At 37.6% G+C, this 21,031-nt stretch overlaps 1 protein-coding gene across 2 annotated transcripts; it reads right to left on the bottom strand.

The window, feature by feature from the left end:
• Positions 1-14,762: 14,762 nt before the first annotated feature.
• LOC306897153 (uncharacterized protein) lies at positions 14,763-18,571 on the bottom strand. Of its 2 annotated transcripts, XM_079461658.1 has the most exons (7): positions 18,449-18,520; positions 18,036-18,084; positions 17,416-17,867; positions 17,195-17,242; positions 16,713-16,873; positions 15,551-16,591; positions 14,763-15,271 (listed from the first exon to the last, which is right to left on the bottom strand). In XM_079461658.1, the coding sequence occupies exons 1-6, from the start codon at positions 18,453-18,455 to the stop codon at positions 16,493-16,495; spliced, it is 816 nt and encodes a 271-aa protein (XP_079317784.1). In that variant the 5' UTR covers positions 18,456-18,520; the 3' UTR covers positions 14,763-15,271; positions 15,551-16,492. The 2 variants fall into 2 exon arrangements, with proteins under 2 accessions (XP_079317784.1, XP_079317785.1); XM_079461659.1 differs by lacking the exon at positions 14,763-15,271 and having other exon boundaries at positions 16,483-16,591; positions 18,036-18,203; positions 18,449-18,571.
• Between the last annotated feature and the right edge of the window lie 2,460 nt (positions 18,572-21,031).

Below are 21,031 nucleotides of genomic sequence, written 5' to 3'. Positions count from 1 at the left end.
AAAGCAGATTCCGAAACAGCCACTTGCGCTCTTATTCCAGATCTACATTTACAATGCCAATTTTACAAAAGATGAAATCTCTAAACGTAAAAAAGCCTTACAAAAAGTAAAATGCTGAAGAATGTGATGTATGTTAAATGGTGACTTTTTAATGGTTTGATTTATGTCTTTGTCTTTCGAGATTCCATGAACTAAAATTTCATTCATTTGTTTTTTAGATGACAGCAGAGATATTCCAATAAAGAAAAAGAAAATCTCAAAACCTGTTCCACCCGAATGTAAGTTGTTACATGAGTCACATCAATAATCTTGAATTATCGGTTTTGTCTTTGAAAAGTGTTAAAAATCAAAAGCAACCCTATGGATGTCTTTTAAATGTCTTTTACGTCTACTTTCAGATCAGCCTTTGCCTAAAACTTTCCCACAAGACAAGGGTTAGCAAAATATAGATATCTTTTTTATATTGTATGCATGTGCATTTACTGTGTATCAAAATGTAAGATCTTTTCAAATAGATTTGGGTTGATATATTTTTTCTGTCTCTTCCACAGAGCGACAACAAATGACAAGATCACCAGACTTATTCTGTAAGAAGACGTCTTTAAATATTTTTGTTGTTTATCCAGACCAGCTTTATCTAAAATAACATATTTTCTAAAGCAGATGAATCTTTACCAGAGTGATCACTGACAAATGTGTCACCGCTCCATCAAGGTGTGTAACAATTTTCATTGAGTTACAATTATTATTAGAAACGTGTGTGCCTGTGAAAACCCAGTTAAAGTATTTGTAGATTTCTTTTACATAAAAACAATTCTACATAATATAAGTAACATTCTGTGAAAAGTCACTTTATATCGTTGATATTGACGGTTTAATGCCATATTAAAGATTGAAATCGGTGTAAAATAAATCGTTGAAATTAAACTTTGATGCCTGTTAATTCGCATTGTAGTTTGAAATCTAAGACTGCTTTTGACAGACTGTATCACATAACATTTTGCCTTCATTCCACAACAGTATCAGATCTTCTTTTGAATGAGCCACAGAACCCAACTGAGGAGGCCACAAAAAGTAAGCTTACGTAGTTGTTTGAGGTAAACATCCATACAGTTTCACACAGGATTTATTAGATTAGGGAGAGGACCTTTGACCCTCAAGTGGGTCCATTGGCATGTTGTATCTGAAACTTTGCATTACTGGCACTTAAGAATATTGCTTTACTTGGACGAACATCTTGTTTTTTTCTCAATATTAGACGCTTTAGATAAAAGCAACTTGATGAACATTTAAACAATGTTCTGCGCGTTCAAAAATTGGAGAGAGGCCAGTTCAGAAAACGTTGAAATTTATTGATCAGAAGTCTCAAACAAACAGCTGTTTCGGTGGATCCTCAGACTCAGTACAGTCTTAACAAAGGATCGACCCCCAGAAAACACATACACATGGTTTTATATTTCACGCCGAATCTCTTCTTCAGCCTGGGTCCAATCAGATCGTCTCCCCTTTGTCCTGTCTCAGCCAACCAGCTCACTGCCTTGTTTTTCAAACCCGACATCTGTAACAAATTATAGAGGCCCAACACGCTCTGTGCGTAACCTGATCTCAACACACACATAGCAATATCCTGTGGAAAAACCCCACAATATCAGCGCTGTCTTGGTTAACCCAACTAACACACTGGTTATATTTTCAACATATTATGCATAGTTAGTAATCAATGGTAAAATCATATTAAATGTAAAGGCACGTTTAAACCACAATAAGATCCTTGAGTGTACACATTGCTTCCCCAAAAATAAGATGTGGTTATTGTTACACATTCACACAAGCAGATCCTGCAACCCCCCTCTCACTGACCACATTCCGATCTCTGGCAACATCTAGCATCTGTAGAACTCTCTGCTTCAAGCAGGAAAATACATCCGATTTAAACAACATCAATCATCCATTTTTATATCGATCCATATACGGATATAAATTCCCACAAACTGCAAAATGAATCTATGTAAATGTCCCCAGCCTCCCTTGGTGAAAATATGTATATTTAATAGTTAAATTAATTAAACATGTATGCTTTCAGATTTGGAAAGTAATCTAATCAAATTTAAATTTTCGACTGCAAAATGGCTCAACTTTAAAAGCTACAGTATTTTCCAATATAATTTTGTCCACAGACTATCGCAGAAAGGTCCTGCAGAAATTACAGGAGCTGGTTGAAAACCAACAGGACATCCTTGCAATGCAACGCACACTATTGGCTGCTCTGGCTCCTAGTAACATGGCAGATGAGGATATTCTTGATGGACCCTGCCAAACATTAGAGGATTTCACACAGATGGACAAAATGCTGGAAAACTGCGACAAAAGGACAAAGATGGTAATAAATACAGCAGTTGAAATGTGCCTATTTGAGCATTAAAGATATTCACTTTACAATTTGACAGACTTTCAAAATATGTACAGTATTCTAATATGTAAGATACTCTGATTTCAGAGCAATGTAAAAAATTCTACTACTGTTCAGTATTTTAAATAGTTATACTGTGCAAATGAATTATCACAGCATACAAGTCTGCCAAATGCACTGTAATATAAATGTACTATATATATATATATATATATATATAGTACATTTATTTCAAACTTTGTTTACAAATGCTTGAGTGTCGGATAGTCGTCACATTGGAATTATAAAGTCTGGCATTTCCGTCACATGAGTTATTTACATATTATTAGATTTTTATATAGCCCAAATTGTGTACATTTTGCGACTGCTTGCAATTACATTTGACATTTAGTAATTTAGCAGACGCTTTTATCCAAAGCCACTTAGAGTTCAGGGAGCAATAAGCGAAATGTCATAAGAGCAATAGTACGATAGATGCTGATACGAAGTGACTTTGTATGTGACCTGTAAATATTTTCTTTAGATCTTTCTCGTAAGAAGACCATTGCCGGTCATAATTACGATTCTGGCTCAATACAATGCGTGTCACTTGTAAAACAAATCTCGACAGATTCTTATTCGTTTTGTTAACCTAAATTAGGCTAACAGTGTGAAATTATGCTCAGTTTGTGAGAACTGTTTAGAAATTGTTTTAATTCATGTTTTGCCAGATAGAACCCTACAATTCCAAGTGGAAAGGGATTTTTTTTCGGAATTTGTCTGCACTCAACCTGTTAACTAAAAACCCCAATTACAATTTTGATATTTTAGAGATTTGTTCCCCATCTTTGCTATATGAATGTTTAAACTGTTACTCAATATCTCAAAACGCACATATTATAATTCTAATGTGGCAAAGTGTTTGTTTTTTTGTTTGTTTGTTCTAGTTGAACTACCTTGGGGGAGCAGATGAAGGTGCCACTGTTTGTAAAATGTTGCGTAAAGTGGCCTCGACTGAAGTGCTGAGTGCCTACAGCCTAAAGGGGAGGAAAGGCAAACTCGCCTTTCAAAGCCTCAAAATTTGCACTATTATAATAAGTATGTGTTCTTTTGTCAGTTTACCTGAATCCTCGTGTTCATATTGCTTAAATCATGTAGCCAAATTAATTTAACGCAGTTATTAGACGCACAGATTACTCCATCCAGATTGTCCCTTTGTGCACACCACCCTGATGATAGGCTACTACAAATTAGGATTCAATTAAATTCATTCGTTAATTGTTGGTGAAAAATCTAATGTCTAACATTATATTAGATCCTTGCATACAGTAGATCTTAAAGCTGTCTGTCTCAATGTCAATTAAAGAAATCAACACCTATAGAAAATATATACAACTTTTTGTTTTGATTTGGTGAGTGCCATTTGGTGTATTGATTTAAATTCGACTCCGTTTTATCATTTATAGCAAATGTCCTAGCAAAACTCTGTTGTTGGAACACTTAAATCCCCTAAATAACGTTCTTAAAATAAATCGTTTAAAAAGCACATGGTACTAAAATTATTCAAATCAAATGTGTTTTAATTTATCAGACTTTTACATTTCAACTGTGATTAATTTATTCTATTTCTAGAAGCAACACAGAAGAACTTCAGGACGTTGAAGGCAATTGATGTGGAAGATCTTATCGCATTAGTCCTGAAATTCGCCCCACACAGGAATTTAAAATGGTAATCCGACAATATCAAAGTATATTGTAAAAAAGTTTTAGGATAGCTGTTAACTACAGGTTAAAATATTTTGACCAGTGAAAGGAATGCATTAATGTTTATTTAAAGTTCTAAAAACCTTGTTCTGAATACCCTATCCCACAGCGACATCTAGCGGTAAATAAAAAGATAAATGATTGGAATCGGTTTAAAAACTGAACTAATGCGCTATTATTAGTAGGCTACTAAACTTGATCCATTTAAGAACAACTGGGCCCGGTTTTTCAAAATGTTTAATCCGGATAAAATTTATCTGGATTTAGTAATCCTTTTTTTGCGATCCGTGATCACGTAATCCATCTTACTTTAGGAGCCAGTTTTTTAAAGCAACATCGGATTGGATCAATCTGATCCGGATAGGAACTTTTCAGGATCACCAAATCTGGATAACCAGTGCTCAAACAGGAAAGGAAATCACAATGTAGAACTACAGATATGTAAAGAGCAAAAAGTAGAATAGCCAGTGTGGGGTCAATATACATTTATTTTTATTTGAAATGAAAACACACGCTCATCTGAGACCTACAACACAAACACTGTACATTGAGGATATTTATAACAAGTATCAAGTATACATATATTTAATTGAAATGAGGATATTTATAACAAGTATCAAGTATACATATATTTAATTGAAATAAAAGACTTAATGTTAAATACTCAAATAATTTCAGACTTCATCATCTGATGTGGAGAGAACAGCTTGTCTGAGCGTAGCCTTTAGGAGGCGGATCTCAAGTCTGGCCTTGGTTTGCTGCAGTTTGGTCAGAGTCAGTTGTTCCTCTGCCAGAACGAGCAAACAAGGACGTACAACAAGGGACGCAATAGTTAGACACTATTTCTGATTTGGATTTGTTTTGGATTTCAAAAATCAGTGATTGCCATTCTTTGCATTTTTTTGGTTATTCTGTAATGCTTGCATGCATCACTAATAAACATTTTAAAAACTAAAATATTTTCGATTGTGATGAATATATATATATATATATATATCAATTAGTGACAGAATAAAATGTATAGTTTTTGGTCAATTTTGACAGCTGTTTGGAGGCCAAACTCTTTCTACTTTGCTGTAGGCCTGAAAGGCTGAATACGTTAAAGCCTACCTAATCACTGTAGCCTGACGGATGAACAAATAAAATTAAAACCTTATGAATAAATAGGATATCTTGTAAGATACTGCATGATCCAAATATAGTATTATTTGATACATTTTTAAAGTTTTCATTACATTTTGGGCATGAAATCCACGCTGAATCCACCCTTCTGATGGGATCAGTTTAATCCAGCTATTATGGATCAAAGTGATCCAAATCCTACAAAAAAATTCTGAAAAACCCAAACTAAAGGTTTGGTACTACGGAGCCCCTAAGGGGACATGAGCAAAAAAAAAAAAATGTTTAGTTTCATGTGCTCACGTGAAACTTTCATGTGCGCACGTGAACCTTTCAAGTTTAGTTTCATGTGCTCACGTGAAACTTTCATGTGCGCACCTGAAACTTTCATGTGAAATTTTCATGTGCTCACCTTAAAGTTTCATGTGCACACGCAAAACCTTTTCATGTGCGCACATCAAATGACAGTTTCAGCTACGGTTAGATGGCGGCTAAAGAGGAGTTGGAAACGTTCCTTAAAAGCCGAAATATACCAGACAATATTATCAATAAACTGAATGATGATAAGGTAAGTTATTTCGCTGTAAATTCAATGTATGCTATTGTTCAATGTTAACTTTAGACTATTGCCAATACTTAGCTAGTCTAACTGTTAAATTTAGCTAGCATACTTTTGCTAGCTCTCCCTGGTAACGTTAAGATAACGTTAGCCTGTGCTGGCTTAATTTTTTGAATCTTTTTGCCTTTTTCCATGAATTTCAGATCGACGTGAATGTCATAGCTTTAATGGCAGATGAAGAGCTGGGTCAATATATCGATAGATATGGAGACCGACTGGCTATTCGAGCATTTTGTCGGCAAAGAACTTTGACGAACAACAGTGAGACAGTGAAGTCCGCTCTGATGCACAGGGTTCGAGAAAAAATAGAAGGAAGAACCTCCGCCAAAAGTGACACAGCTGTACGTAGACCTGTCGGCAATAAATATGCAGTGAAAGACACACGGCGGGTCGAAATGGGATGGCTTCACTTTCAGAAGGGCGAGTATCACCAGGTCCGAACCAAAGGTGGAGGTGGAACACGGCACCTGTCTGTGCAGAAAACGGTAACCGTGGGTGAGCTACTGGAGATAGGCCAGGATTTATTTTTCCCAGATGGACACTCAGCCAAAGGACCTATTGGGAAGTTCGATTTTGACATTCGTGATTTCAGTCAGAAGTCACTAGCTCATGATTGCACCGTAGACCAGCTGTATGAGAGGACCAAGCTGCGGATGCTGCGCATTTACACGTGCTCCCAGTATAAAGACACAGCAATCATTCTCTCGGATGCATCCTCAGACTTTGAGCCCAACGATGAGAGGCCAGTGAAGGTAGGCACATTTCTCTTCAACCACATTCTGTTTTAAAGCATATTCTTGTGGCAAGCATTAAACACAAAATGGATGAATTGGAATTGAATGGAAACTTGATTTATGTCTGTGTACTGGGTATGTCTGTGTTTATGCATTCGATAACTACATGTAGGCAGTGTATGCAAAGCTGTCTGGCCATCCACCCAGCCATTTATCCGCTATTGTAATGCCAACTCACAATGAGGTTAGAAAGAGTGTGCCTTGGTTGTACAAGCCCATTAATGGCTGATCTGCTGATTTCTGCAGAACAAAACCAGGAGACATCATCACAAGAGGAGTGAAACTACAAAAGAGGATCACCTAGAGAAATCTTCTGATTCAGATGAGGTACCTACTGACTCAGTGCAAGAAACTCATGAAAGAGTAAGCTCCAGTAGATAGACTAATCCATTTTTACTGACCCAATCGTAGATATGTTGTGCTGCCCCAATCACATTCTGTGTCAGAGATGGAACTTTTTCTCCCATAAAGACGTTATGTTATGGTAGACATGAAAGCTTAAATCAGATCATGCGTTAAGTAAGCTTAGGTAATAATTCTGTGTCTGTTCTGTTTTTTTTTTTGCTTTATTACCATCAGACAGGGCAACCAGCCAGGCAATCAAGACCAGCCCCTCGTGAGATGAATGACATAGAAGTCCTGCCTTCACTTTCTGATGATTGTTTAATGCTTGCGTCAAATGAACATGCAGACCAGTGCAGTTATGAGGTGGATTCCCCAATTGTCCTTGCCATCCATGCGTCTCTCGAAGACTTTGAAGTACAGTTTGGAGGAATTGGTGCTGGTGATGATGGTTGTGAAGACTCCACTCTTCCTTGGAATCCTTGTGACCTCAACAATATGCAGGTATAGTGTTGAACAAAGTTATTGCTGTTAGTGATGAAACATTTTAATTGTCCCTTTTGAGTAATTTAAATAATGTATTGTCCACCGGTCGGACAATACATTTGTTATTATACGGCTACTTTTAGTAAGTAGCAGTATAATAAGCGTTGTGCGTCAGGGAGTTCTTTGCCTCCCCCTCGTCCATTAATTCCATTTAACAGGACACCTTGGCGCCCGTTATCCCTTACTTTATAGCCTACCTACCTGCCAATCAGAAAAGAGTATTTCTTCTCTCTTCGTCATTTTTTCTATATGATAAACTGAATGTCAACATGGATTGTCAGTCATTAATTAATTTTCTGTCAACAACCTCACTTATTTAATCAATAAATAATCTCACCTAATTGTTTATTATTATTATTATTTTTAAATTGCAGCATTCTACACTGAACGATGGACCTGCATCATCAAACAGTCTTACAGCATCAGCAGATCAGTCTGAAAAAGAAGTCCTGTATGTGGAATTTAGGCGAGTAAACATAGTTCATGATGTCCTTCATGTCTTCATGGAACCAAGAGTACTGAATGTTAATCTGAAAATGGAGTTTATAAATGAGAAAGCTGTGGACAGTGATGGTGTGTCAAGAGAGGTGTATTCCGCCTTCTGGGAACACTTCTTGGAACAATGTGAGGGGGAAGAAGAGAGAGTTCCCAGACTACGACCAGACTATTCTGAGAAGGAATGGAAAGCAGTTGGAAGAGTCTGGTTAAAAGGATACTTGGACCACGGCATCATGCCTATCAGACTGTCACCAGCTTTTGTTCTTGCCTGCTGCCAAGGAGTCAGCTCAGTGGATGAAGAACTCTTGATGACGTCCTTTGCCAGATTCCTGTCAGTGACTGAGAGACAATCCATTGAAAAAGCAATGCAGGGCAGCATGGATGAGAGTGATGAGGAGGAATTACTCGACCTCTTCTCACGAATGGGCGCACACTGCCTGCCCTGTAAAGATAACCTAAGGGCTACCATTGTAACAATGGCACACAAAGCTCTTCTTCAAGAGCCAAAATTTATTATTGACTGTTTCCAGTCCAGTATTGACACTGCTTTGCCAACTCCCATAACCAAAGGCCGCCTAATGGAGCTCTATGAGTCTAAGAGACCAACCAACAGGAAAGTGGCACAGATGATTAAACCGTCAAATGAAAGCCTAAGTACACAGGAGCAGGCAGCCCTCAACCACCTACTACGATATGTCAGAAGCATTGACCAAAAGAAGCTAGAAACCTTTTTGCGCTTCTGCACAGGGTCCACTGTGCTGTGCAAAGACAAAATTGAAGTAACTTTTAATAAACTGTGTGGTTTAAGTCGCAGGCCTGTTGCACACACTTGTGGAGCAGTACTTGAGTTACCATGGACCTACAGCACATACCCTGAATTTCGAACAGAATTTGACTGTGTACTGTCTGGTGATTGTTTCACAATGGATATTGTGTAGACATCTCACAGAAACTGTAATGTATCCTGTTTAATTAAGATGCAGAGGTAAACAACACAGAGTAACACTTGTAATCAGAAGGTAAATGGTATCTTGTTTTTCCAAAGTAATATTGTCAAATGTAATGACAAACAAATGAGACAAATGGAGAGTTTACGATTAACAGCTGCAGTGAGGGTGAAAACTGTCACAGATAAATATATAGACACTGTATTTTAAAAATGTGAAAACACCTCGTGCTAAAATGATTAGTTGATTAATTGATCCATCTTTAAATTGTTTGGGTTGTTTATCCAGCCAAAACGTTCATTGCTTCCAGTTTTTCTAATGTGAAGATTTGCTTCTTTTTTCTGTTTGATATTACTGTAAATTCACTCCTTTTGAGTTTTGGGTGAGTTGGTCAGTCAAAACAAGACATTTGAAGGAGTCACTTGGGCTCTTAGTGGTTGTGATGGGCATTTGGTAATGCTAATTTCTCTTTTAATTTGGTACTAATTGTAGGGAAAATATAAGTTTCCTTGAAAGAAAAGTTCCATCAAACCCAAGTACATCATTTATTTGTTGTTGGAAACTTTAATATCAAATTTGTTGAGTTATTTTTCTATGTTCAGGTAACCTGCTCCAGAAAGGTCTGTTGTCCTGTTGGGTTGTTGTAATATATATAAGAAAAGTAAAACTTTTACTTATTTTTATTAAGCATAAATGTTTGTCATGTAAAGTACTGACACATGAGTTTTTGCAGATTTGCATTTAGCAGTTAAATACACTACATACTTGCTGTTCATGAGAACGTTTGGCCAGTGATGGTGTCCAGAAAGGTCTGCTGTCCTGTGTAGTTATAATAGATGTAAGAAAAGTAAAACATTTACTTACTTGTTATTAAGCATAAATGTTTGCTAGGTTATATTTATTTTATGCCTTTTCAGTGAAGCTATTATAACTGTACAATACTGCAGAATATCACATTTCACATGTTCACTTGTTTTACATTTTGGCAAATGGGAAATACCAATGGCTGTTTTTGTTGAAGCCTCACATGGTAAACATACTCAAAATGTAAAAGATACTGTTAAATTAAAATTACAACTTCCTCATTCATGCCATACGCTTCATGTCTTTCCTGTGCTTGTGTCCATATTTCCCAGTTCATGACTGATATGAGGGCAAAGCAAAATATCCTACATTAACAAGATTCATAATACACACATAAACAAATTAACAGTGTCAGTAGGCTATCATTTACATGCTGACTAGAGAATTTTGATGTGTTTTGTGTAGATGGAATTAGAGAGTGGATTTGATTTGATTTCTCAAGTCCAGATACAAATCCAATGCTTGATAAGCATCAGCCGGAAGATGCAATTGTGACTCAACCATCAGGAAGTTGCAGATGTTGTAGATGTCTGTGTCACATGGCACTGTTGGTCGAAATGTGCAGCTACTCTGACAAAGCTGTAAATCGTCTCTTTCCACTGGGGAAATGCAGTTGTCAGCTCTGTGGAGTTCAGGGAACATGTACATGACTCTGGGTCGACCACTGGGCACTCTGTCATTCTTTGATGGTCTGATGACATGGGAATCCCACACACGGGTAGTCTCATCTAACTCATCCTGGAAAAAAGGTTTATTGGGAAGAAATTAAGTGATTTTTGCAATTTGTTATTCTCATCACGATTAGTGTGCAGAATGCAGTAAGTTACACAACATCCAGACACAGGAACAAATGATCTTCTCTTGCCAACAGCATTAATTTAGCCATCTAATTTGCTTCAGCGATCATAGGCAACGTCACATTCATTCGGGACATTCTAAAACGCTTAACGTGAAAAAGCTTTTACGGTTTAATGTAGGCATACCTAAACAATGATCCATCATCACCAAATTTCTCTCTCATGTTGCTACTCATAACCACTGAAAACTGTCTAAATTTGGTTATCACTGATCCTTGTTTAGGTAGCCTAAATTAAACCACGTTAAGCTTTTTCACGTTAGGACAAATAAAGACCATGAGAACCGTGGGGGGTCAACCTACAGCTGCCCGGCTGAAAATGTGAAGCAGAAACGCAATTATGTCAGATAACGAACGCCCATAATAATTAGACTTTGGGTTTGGATTTTGACAGTGGTTATGATGAACATGAGAGAGCAATTTGGTGATGATTGAACGTTGTTTAGGTAGCCTACATTAAACACGTATTTATAAGCGTTTTAGTCCCTTTTGTGTAAACAGCCAAGCAGACGCACAGTGATTTGTGACAGCCTAGGTTTACAGTAACAACGATGGCTATATATAGCTTACCTGGATGATGCCCATGAAGCAGAACTGAATTAGACCTCTGTCCAAATATGCACCGTCGAATAAACCACGGTCCTTCAGATCAGCAAACAGACAGATGTAAAACTCCATTGATTCTCTCCTGAGGAAGCCCCACCAACTTTCTATCCTCTGATTGGCCGTGCTTGCCCCTTCAATGTAGCTGTCAATAGCAGAGCCATCATGAATGTTACGACGGAGAAAGCGCTGACAGTCTCTGACTTGACCATTCTCAGTACCTCGGTCGCCTCGGACAATCCTTGGACAACCACCCAACATTTCCACTGCCTCCATGTAGTAGCCACCAATAAGTTTTGGGTCACTGCTTGTGGTAAATGCATTCATCCAGATGATTTTCCGCGAAAATCCGTCAATGCAGCCGTTGATACAGATGCCAAAAGGCTTCAATTTGTCATAAGAGTCTATGTGCCAAATATAATTAGGCCCTTTAGCAAAGTAGTTTCGGCGACGGAGCCGTCTCCTCACTCTGAGTTCAACACCCCTTGGATCTAGTTCTCGTAGAATTAATCGAACATCCTCTTTCCTTATGTTTAATCCATTCTCCTTGCATTTTGTGTACATCCACCTATATCCGTGGAGTTGGCCAGCTGTTTGTAACTGTTCATAAATGAAAGTAATTGCCCGATCTAAATCGCTGTATCCCTTGCGCCGGAACAGATTACAAGACTTTAAAATCCGTTTTAAATGTCGTATCGAAACAATATAATGATGACGACTTGCAAGCAAAGCAGCAATGTCCTTATAATGAAGACCTAGATTAAAATATAGTGCAACTAACTGCTGTACTGTAGTCATTTCTCTAGCTGTCACGGTCTCCAGTGTGGCCCAGGCTATATACAGCTTTCATGTGCTCACATGAAACTTTCATGTGAGCACGTGAAACTTTCATGTGCTCACGCGAAACCTTTTCATGTGCACACATGAAAGTTTCGTGTGAGCACATGAAACTAAACTTTTTTTTTTTTTGCTCATGAAACTTTCATGTGCGCACATGATAAGGTTTCGCGTGAGCACGCGAAACTTTCATGTGCGCACGTGAAAGTTTCACGTGCGCACATGAAAGTTTCGTGTGAGCACATGAAACTAAACTTTTTTTTTTTTTTGCTCATGTCCCCTTAGGGGCTCCGTATGATCCAGATCAAAACCAAGATTGGATTACGTGATCTAATCCGATTATGTGATCCGTTTTTTCTTTTGAAAAACACATTTTCAAGATTTGATCCAATCCGTTATCCAAAATCCTAGTGGATTACTTTTGAAAAACCGGGCCCTGGTTCTTATTCTTAATTATTAAATCATTTGTTGTGTAAAACGAGACGGCATGTTTCGATGAAAAGTGGAGTTAACATTTACACTTTAATATAGCAACATATTTGATTTCCCCGTTTATTTAACAATCCAAATCTGTTAAATACATACGCTGCACTTGAAATATTCAATATGCTTGTTTTTTCAGTTTGAAAATACACAAAACACGTTTAATCTGCAAAAAATGTCTGCTTTGTACATGATATGTTTTTAATCAAACAATTTGACCATGCACAAACTTTCTTGCTAGTAAATTTCATTCATTTGTTTGTCTAAATTTTAATTTTCTTTGTTACTAATTTAAACAGAGGATCGTATTAATTCTATAGTTGTGTATATATTCTTTTGTTTTTGGAATGCAGTATTTTTGCACATGTTGATGTTTATTTGAATTAATTTATATAATATCATAAATGTGATATACCTTTTTTCTTTAACTTCTGATTCTGTTTTAAGAAATATTTTTGACAATTAAAGACTGGATTAAAAACATGGATTTATGTGATTTTTATATAGATATAATTGATGAATTTGTGGTATTAATGTTGCATATATATTGGGAATAAATGGAAGTTGGGAACCTTCCCAAAACATTATATTTTGGTTCCCGGAACGTTCCGCGAAAACTCCTATAGAACCAAAAGCGAACCTTACAAAGTAACGTTCTGGGAACCAAAAATTGTTAGCTGGGATGCTTGGCGTATTGCCTAGGCCAACCAGAGTGGCGTTTACTGATTGTGTTATGTAGACGTCCTGCCTAACCCAATCAGAGTAGCGTAAAGTTTGTGTTCCACACGGCCTGCAACCCCGCGATTTTCACGCATATCAAACGTAGCTGACGCAATAGCTACATGTTAGCGTGCGGCTAATGGTGTAATGGTGCCTCACCCAATCAGAGTAGCGTAAAGTTTGTGTTCCACACGGCCTGCAACCCCGCGATTTTCACGCATATCAAACGTAGCTGACGCAATAGCTACATGTTAGCGTGCGGCTAATGGTGTTAGATCTACAGTGTTGTATTTACCATGATAACATGTACCACATTGAACACATTCGAACACCAACACAAAACATATACACTTAAAATGAACCAGTAAATTAGAGGAAAATTTTTTAAATGTGTAATTATTAAATATATTAATAATTAATGTATACATTATTAATTTCAATTTTCTGCACATGTCTTCAACGTCGAAATAAGACGTGTATTCTGCCTTCACTAGTTGTGTGTGGACTAGCTTTACAGATAGATAACAGTCTCCAATAAAGAACCAGGAAGCATCTTGTTCGTTTGGTGTATTTTACTGAAGGACTGTAAAACTGTAACATACAGAAACAAAGAAAATACATATTGCAAACTCAATAGGGTTAATAAACAATGCAAATGTAACATAAGAAGTTTGGGATTCACTAAATCCTCAAAATAAAACGATCTCGTTAGCGAGCGATTAGCGCTATGCTAAAACACATGGAAAATGCCATATGTGCTAATGTAGCATGTCTGGAACGGACTCCCGAACACAAAAGACCACACGATTACCCAGTAATGAGATCCAAGAGTTCTTTTCTTTTTAATCTGTAACAATAATCATCATCAGTGGATCGGCTGGGTATCAGCCTCTCTCCCTCTTGTACACACGTAATATTCACGGAGAGACGCACATACCCACTGGGCAAAGACACGTCTAAACAACGTCTTCTGCACGTCATTTTTTCAAGTCCAATTTTGGTCCCCTGAAGGTGCAGACTGTGACGCCAGATGACGTCTTTTTTTCAACGTCGACAGAACGTCTTGTATTGACGTCCAAATGTGGTCATTGTAGACGTCTTTTCTACATACAGTTTAGTTTTTATACTACTTCTAGGCTCTGTGCATAACTGTAGTCTCATTTCAGAAGGTGGCATACTGTTTTCTATTCCTTTATTTCTTTGTCACAGAAGCAGAGGATAACTGTAAAAGCATACATGCATTTCCAGTTTAAACACTGCGGAGCCTACAGGATAGTTATCTTATACAGGAAACAGGTCCACCTTCTGTAAACATATGTAACTACAGTTTTACACAGCGTGTTATAAAGTAAATTGTAATTCAATCACTACTTATTTATTTCCATGTTTATTTTTAACAAGCACAAACATGTCACAAATAAAGCCTTAACTTAACACTGGTGGTAAAATAGAAAAACAATTACACAGCCCACCATGCAACAAATGTACAACAATACAAAATTAATTGCAAAACTGAATGTGTTTTTTAGTCAAATCCAACCATAAGAAACTATACAGAACACAGAAATGAAAACTATTTACAAAAGCTATGTATACAAAACTGAGAATCAAGGTAAAATCCAACCATAAGAAACCATAATGAACACAGAAATGAAAACTATTTACAAAATCTATGTATAAAAAAGTAAAATCCAACCATAAGCATACATATGAAAAGAAAACTATGAACAAAAGCTATGTATACAAAGCTCTCCAGAATGGTGATTCAGTCCTAAGTGACTGTTGTGTGTCCTCCACCTCCACTTCTTTGCGGTGCATGCTTCAGATGTTCTGAAGTGTTCATCTTTATGAAGTCCTCTGTGGCTGTGTGATCAAATTTCAATACTCCCTCTGCACAATTAGAAAAAGACAATTTATTAGAAACATGCAAAGGAGATCTGCCGTCATACACCAAATTCAAATATTTATAAACAAAAATATGTTAACTGTGCATCCTCTAGCAATACAGGATTATTACAAAACCAATGTGGCAAAGTTTAATATAGCTGTAGTAAACAGTTAGCTTTGTATTTTAAATGTCAACAGGTAAGGAAATATTTGTCCAATTAAGTCATTTGGCAGAGCAGAGGTAAGTCATCTTACCTTGTTTAACACGAAATATGGGCTTACCTTTTATTGCTTTGTAAATTTTTGTCTTCTCCAAAGATTTCTTGCCCTTTTTTCCTTTACCCTTCATATTAAATTGCGCCATCAGTCCGTTAGTGAAGAGCCTAAAGAAAGATGAGAAGTGACATTAAATAATGTAGGATTTAATCTTTCACGATGAGTGGTTTTGATTCACATGCAAAGATACTTTGATACTATAAACAAAAATATTAAAAAAACATACACTAGACATTAACACTCATCATTCAAACCTCAAAAATTGTGACAATCAAACTAATTAAGATAAAGAGATCAACTGAAATGCATGTTTGTAGGCATAAATTAGTTTTATTAGTATGTTACCCAGCATGCATTGCAGCATGAAGTTTTCTTTTGTCGATTGTCTTTTTTAGTGTTGAGTTTCATTCACTGATTCTTCAAGTCCAATTAAGTCAGAATTAGGCAATGATTTTACTATTAGTTCAAATTGTAATTTACAGTGCCAGAGTTTTAATCTTATACTGTATATGGCAAATATCTGATCACACAATATTCACACATTAGTATCAAACTCTTGAGCAGTTATTTAGAAAACCACACAATGTAGTTTTCACTCACCTGATCCCAGTGGATCGTATTTTTCAGTGCCTTAACAAATGCTTTTTCACTTTACAAACACTGTCACAACAGACAATAAAAACTCAACATATTATACCACGGGATTGGTATAATATTCATTCTGATTGGCTAGCGAATGTTCTATGGGTGTGCATTAACTTTTGGTTTAATGCACACCTATGGAGTAGTTTCAGATCTGTCAACCGAATAACAGTTTCATATCACTGCGCCACATTTAATTGCTATCCACCACTACATTTGAATAATGTCTTTGATATGGATCTAACAACAGACAAAATGACCAAAAGTTTAAATAATGTTTTTTTAATTAATTTTTTCATTGTAACATCACATACAATCCATACTGTATGTAGAAACATACCTGTCAAGGACTTTATGAACACAGTCCTTGGGGTTCTTTCCTCCAATTCTTGCAATTTGCAGTACCTGATGGAATAAGTCCATGATTAAGTTGAATGACACTTCCCAAAGGAACTTAACAGTGTGGAAATGCACTCTATTACATTATGCAAAGCTATCCATTACTTTCCAGACTTGTAAAACCTACCAGGGTATCAAAGGCTTGTGCATCACAGAGGCGTTGCTCCTCTCTTTCAAATTCCTCCAAGGTCTCAATCCTAGCAATGTTCATGGCTGAAGAAGCAGGTTGTGCTTGTTTTTGGTGATTGCGGAGGTCGACCAGCATGCTTAAGACCTTTTTCTGGTACACTGAAATAAACATTTGTTGATTACAATGGTGACCTCCAATTAGAATAGCAAGGCCAGTTAGCTGGTTAAGAATTGTTATTGTAAACAGCTTCAGTGTTTGTTATTAATGTACTGTAGTGTATACTGTACTGAGAATATACTCGTATGATAGAAACCACCCTACAATTGACGGTAGAAAAGCAAGCCACTGCTATAATTAAAAAGAAGTTTGTGTGGACTGAGAAAATAGTAGAGAAAAAGGGAAGGTGGTACTATTAAAAGTATCTTTGCTCTATTGCTCCATGTCCTATTGCCTCACACTGCAAACAGATCAATACTTACCATCCCAAGGCAATGGGAATGTCCATCTTCCATTCTCGGTTACTGCATCTGCACCACAGAAAGTTTTAGAAATTATCAAATGAAAAAACATTCAACAGATTTGGGCCACATTAAAACATAAATTATAACGCTGTTATATTGTAACGATTAGGGGTGCATCTTTCCTACTTACTGAATTGCAAAGTACTTTAAAGTACAATTGTGGTCTGTAGATAACTCACCATGCCTTGGCCTGTCATAGGAGGGGCTGGTGAGATCACTGTGTCGTGATCTTTCATCATGTCTTGACCTGGTGGCATCACTACGGGATCTAGCGGGGGGCCTGGGGGCATTACTATAGGATCTGTCATGACATCTGGAGGTGTCACTATGACGTGACCTTTCATGTCTGGACCTGTGTCGTGACAGGTCTTGTCTGGACTTGGAGATGTGCCTCGAACTATCACTGTGCCGTGACTCGTCATGTCTGGACTTGGTGGTGTGCCTCGAACGATCACTGTGCCGTGACCCATCATGTCTGGATGTGACGGTGTGCCTTGAAACATCACTGTGCCTCGACCCACCATGTGGGGATCTGACTGTGTGCTTTGAAGCATCACTGCACCAGGACTTGGATCTGGACCTGTGTTTGGAGACACTGTGTCTGGACCTGATGCTGGATCCACCACTGGACCTAGTACCATTTAAATTCATTGTAATCACTTGACCATTTTATAACTGAAATAATACAATACCATGTCACAATACTGAAACAGTCTACCCCTACTGGTTGGCCAACAACAAAAAAGACACCAGTAGAAGCAAGCCACTACTGATGCTGTGCCTTATCCTTTTTCTTTACCTTGAGCGATAGCCATCCCTGGCACAACCTCTTGCTACATGGCCAGATCCTGAAAACACAAAGAATGTTCCTACATTTCACAAGGCCTAACAAAATATTTTATGGATGAATACCCACTGGGTGTCAACAGCTTTCTGTGCCGAGGTGCTGTGCTTGCATCTTGAGAGCCTTAAAAAGACAAGGAATCTTCAAATATGAAAAATGATTGAAATGTATCAAAAACGGCGAGCATTAATTGTGATGAATACTGTCACCAATTTTCTTCCCCCATTGGCATGCTCCACCAGGCCAGACAAGTCTTAAACATATAATGGAGCCTGTAACTACTTTCTAGTGTGTAAATAAATCATAGCACTTTGCCCATATAGACTTTTGAAATTATTGGAGCAATTGTGGATAAAGTCAATACTCACTCGACATTTCCCTTCACCGAGATCCTATAGCTTCATCGAGGCCATCCGATGTTTCATTTACAGAGTCTGAAACATATGCATCAGCCTGTAAGTACTTTAATGTTGTTTACACTTAATTAATAATTACCAGAGAGAAGAGGGAGGGACTTTGGATGGAGATGAAGTTCAAAGTGATTTGTGATGTGCCAGAAAGGTAAGATTTGCTTTAAGTTTCTGCAATGGGATGGTTGTTGCTAGTGGAGATTTAAATACTCACAAGCAGTGGATATTTCGCAGCCCCGAGAATTGTCTGCATACTCCACTTGAACAGACATGGCTTCATCTCCAGAGGCTGAAACACATGAATGTAACTATCATGTTATGTATCCACAACACATTACCATGCTTCATAAGTGGTCATCAGTACTCACAAGCATTGTGTAACATGTTGTTGTTCTGAATGGACTGCAGCTTGCTTGGTGCAATAGGGTAGTTGGGCAGCTTTACACCTATACCGTGATAATAAAGTAAAATAACCATATCCATCCATCTTTATTTATTAACAATTTATTTTGAAACCGGAATTATACATTTATTATAGAAAACCATTACCCCTGATGCTCTCCTCCTCATCTGAATCAGTTAATTCTAAAAAAAAGTCATAAACATTGATGTCAAAAATTTAAGTCCCTACTTGTGTACACATAACACATAACAAATAATTTACATAACAAATAAATTAATTACTTGAGAATGAAAAACATACCGTTTCTTAAAAAACCCTCCGGAGTTCCTTTTTTAGTGCGGTTCCTCACCGATCTAATCACCACCTCATCATTATCTTCCTCATCTTCTTCTGCCTGACTTGTCAGGTTGTGGTTATCACATTCACGACGCTTAGCTAGTTGTTTTTTAATTAAAGGAAACATCATCCAGTCATCCTGAGGGTTTATTTTGTCCTTTAGAGCTCTTTCTGTTTTTGTGGTGCTCATATTACGTGGCCATCTAACTGTTCTCTTGTTCCTGTCGATCCAATTGTCAGGAAATACACCCTCCTCCTCTTGTTCACCCTCCTTCCAAACAGCCCTTGCATACATGACCTAAAAAAGGACAGAATTACTTTTAGAACTACATTTTCCTTGAAGTTTTAATATATTTATTTAGCTTACTCCTAAATTTTCATTCGTAATGAAAAGTTCCCTAATATCATAAGCGGATCAGTCCAGGTTAAGTAAGTGGGTTAAGCAAGAGAAGTGAGGTTAAAATGGGTTTGTATTTTTACATCTAGCAGACGCTTTTATCCAAATTGCATTCAAGTTATGATTTTACATTTTGTATCAGCTCTGCTTTCCCTAGGAATTAGACCCATGCCCTTGGCTACAATAGCCCCTAATGGGATCTATCTTAAAAGACAAGAACATTTGACCTTTAATATTTCTGTTCCAGACCATGGCGAAGGGGTATGAGGACATAACCACCAGCTTCTTGTGGGAGGCAGGCCACCTTGCGGAACAGATCCCCTTCATGCAGTTGTACATTTTTCATCCTGACCTGACCATTTCCTATGCAGACTATATTCAGAAGTCCAGAGCTACATGGTTGGTTAAATAATGGTGAAGTGTGACGCTGGTGCAGTATTTCACAAGCAAGGGTACCATCTGCATTTTTCTGTCGTACAAAAGCAAATCTGTCATTTCTCAGGAGAAAACAACTGTCCCTTTCTTTAACAGAGGCAAACACTTTAGGATGCATTTGGCTCTTGTTCACTTCTGAATGTTCAATTTCCGACAAACGCCTGGTAACTTGTTCGAGGGGACTTCTCCCGCTTCTTACGTGTTTTTTGATTTGTTGCAGGTAGTTTTCAAATGGAAAACAGGAAATGTCATTTAAGGAACAGTTGAAGTGGCTGACATCTTCGTGGAGATGAATTAATCCATGTACATTGTATACAGGAAAAGTCTTTCCATACAGGTCAGCACAGCACATGACAAAATGTTTGAGAAGTTCATGAGCATATTGGAGATAGGTATTTCGAATCCTGTCATCTGACTCCAGCATTATTGACATGGCTACTGTCAAGGACAAGAAATGTTTGTATCTTTCAGGGGACAACACAGTTTTCAGTACCACGGATCCTGTGTAGAGCAAAAACTGCCGTAGTTCAGTGGCTTTCCACCTGTTTATTTCATGCAACCCCCGTGGTTGCCTGGCAAAATCACTCGGCATCTTCCCTTTCAGTGCAATTAGTTTTTGAGAAATTGCATCCTTTTGTCTCACAGATAAACGACAGATTTTTGGGCCACGAGTCAAGTAAATTAACAGGCGTCTAACTACTCCTAAGCAGACCATATGCATATAATCCAACACGAATGAGCTAACACAAGGAATTCCTGCAGCAATGAATGGGCTGACATCAGTTTGGTGGTTTCCGTACTCCACTCTGGAGAAACCGTCATCGGTTCGCGAAGTATATTCCTGTTCACAGAAAACTATTCTTCCCTCAACACGAGCACCTCTGATTAAACATCTTTCACAACTTTCATAGGAGGTATGGCCCTTAATACATTTCAGATAGGCCCTTGCTGGCACGCGTCACAGATCAGA

This window comes from Barbatula barbatula, assembly GCF_947034865.1.
Source record: "Barbatula barbatula genome assembly, chromosome: 8".
NCBI classification, from domain to species: domain Eukaryota; kingdom Metazoa; phylum Chordata; class Actinopteri; order Cypriniformes; family Nemacheilidae; genus Barbatula; species Barbatula barbatula.
The sequence above is the reverse complement of the archived record's forward strand: the minus strand, read 5'-3'. Positions and strand labels throughout refer to the sequence as shown.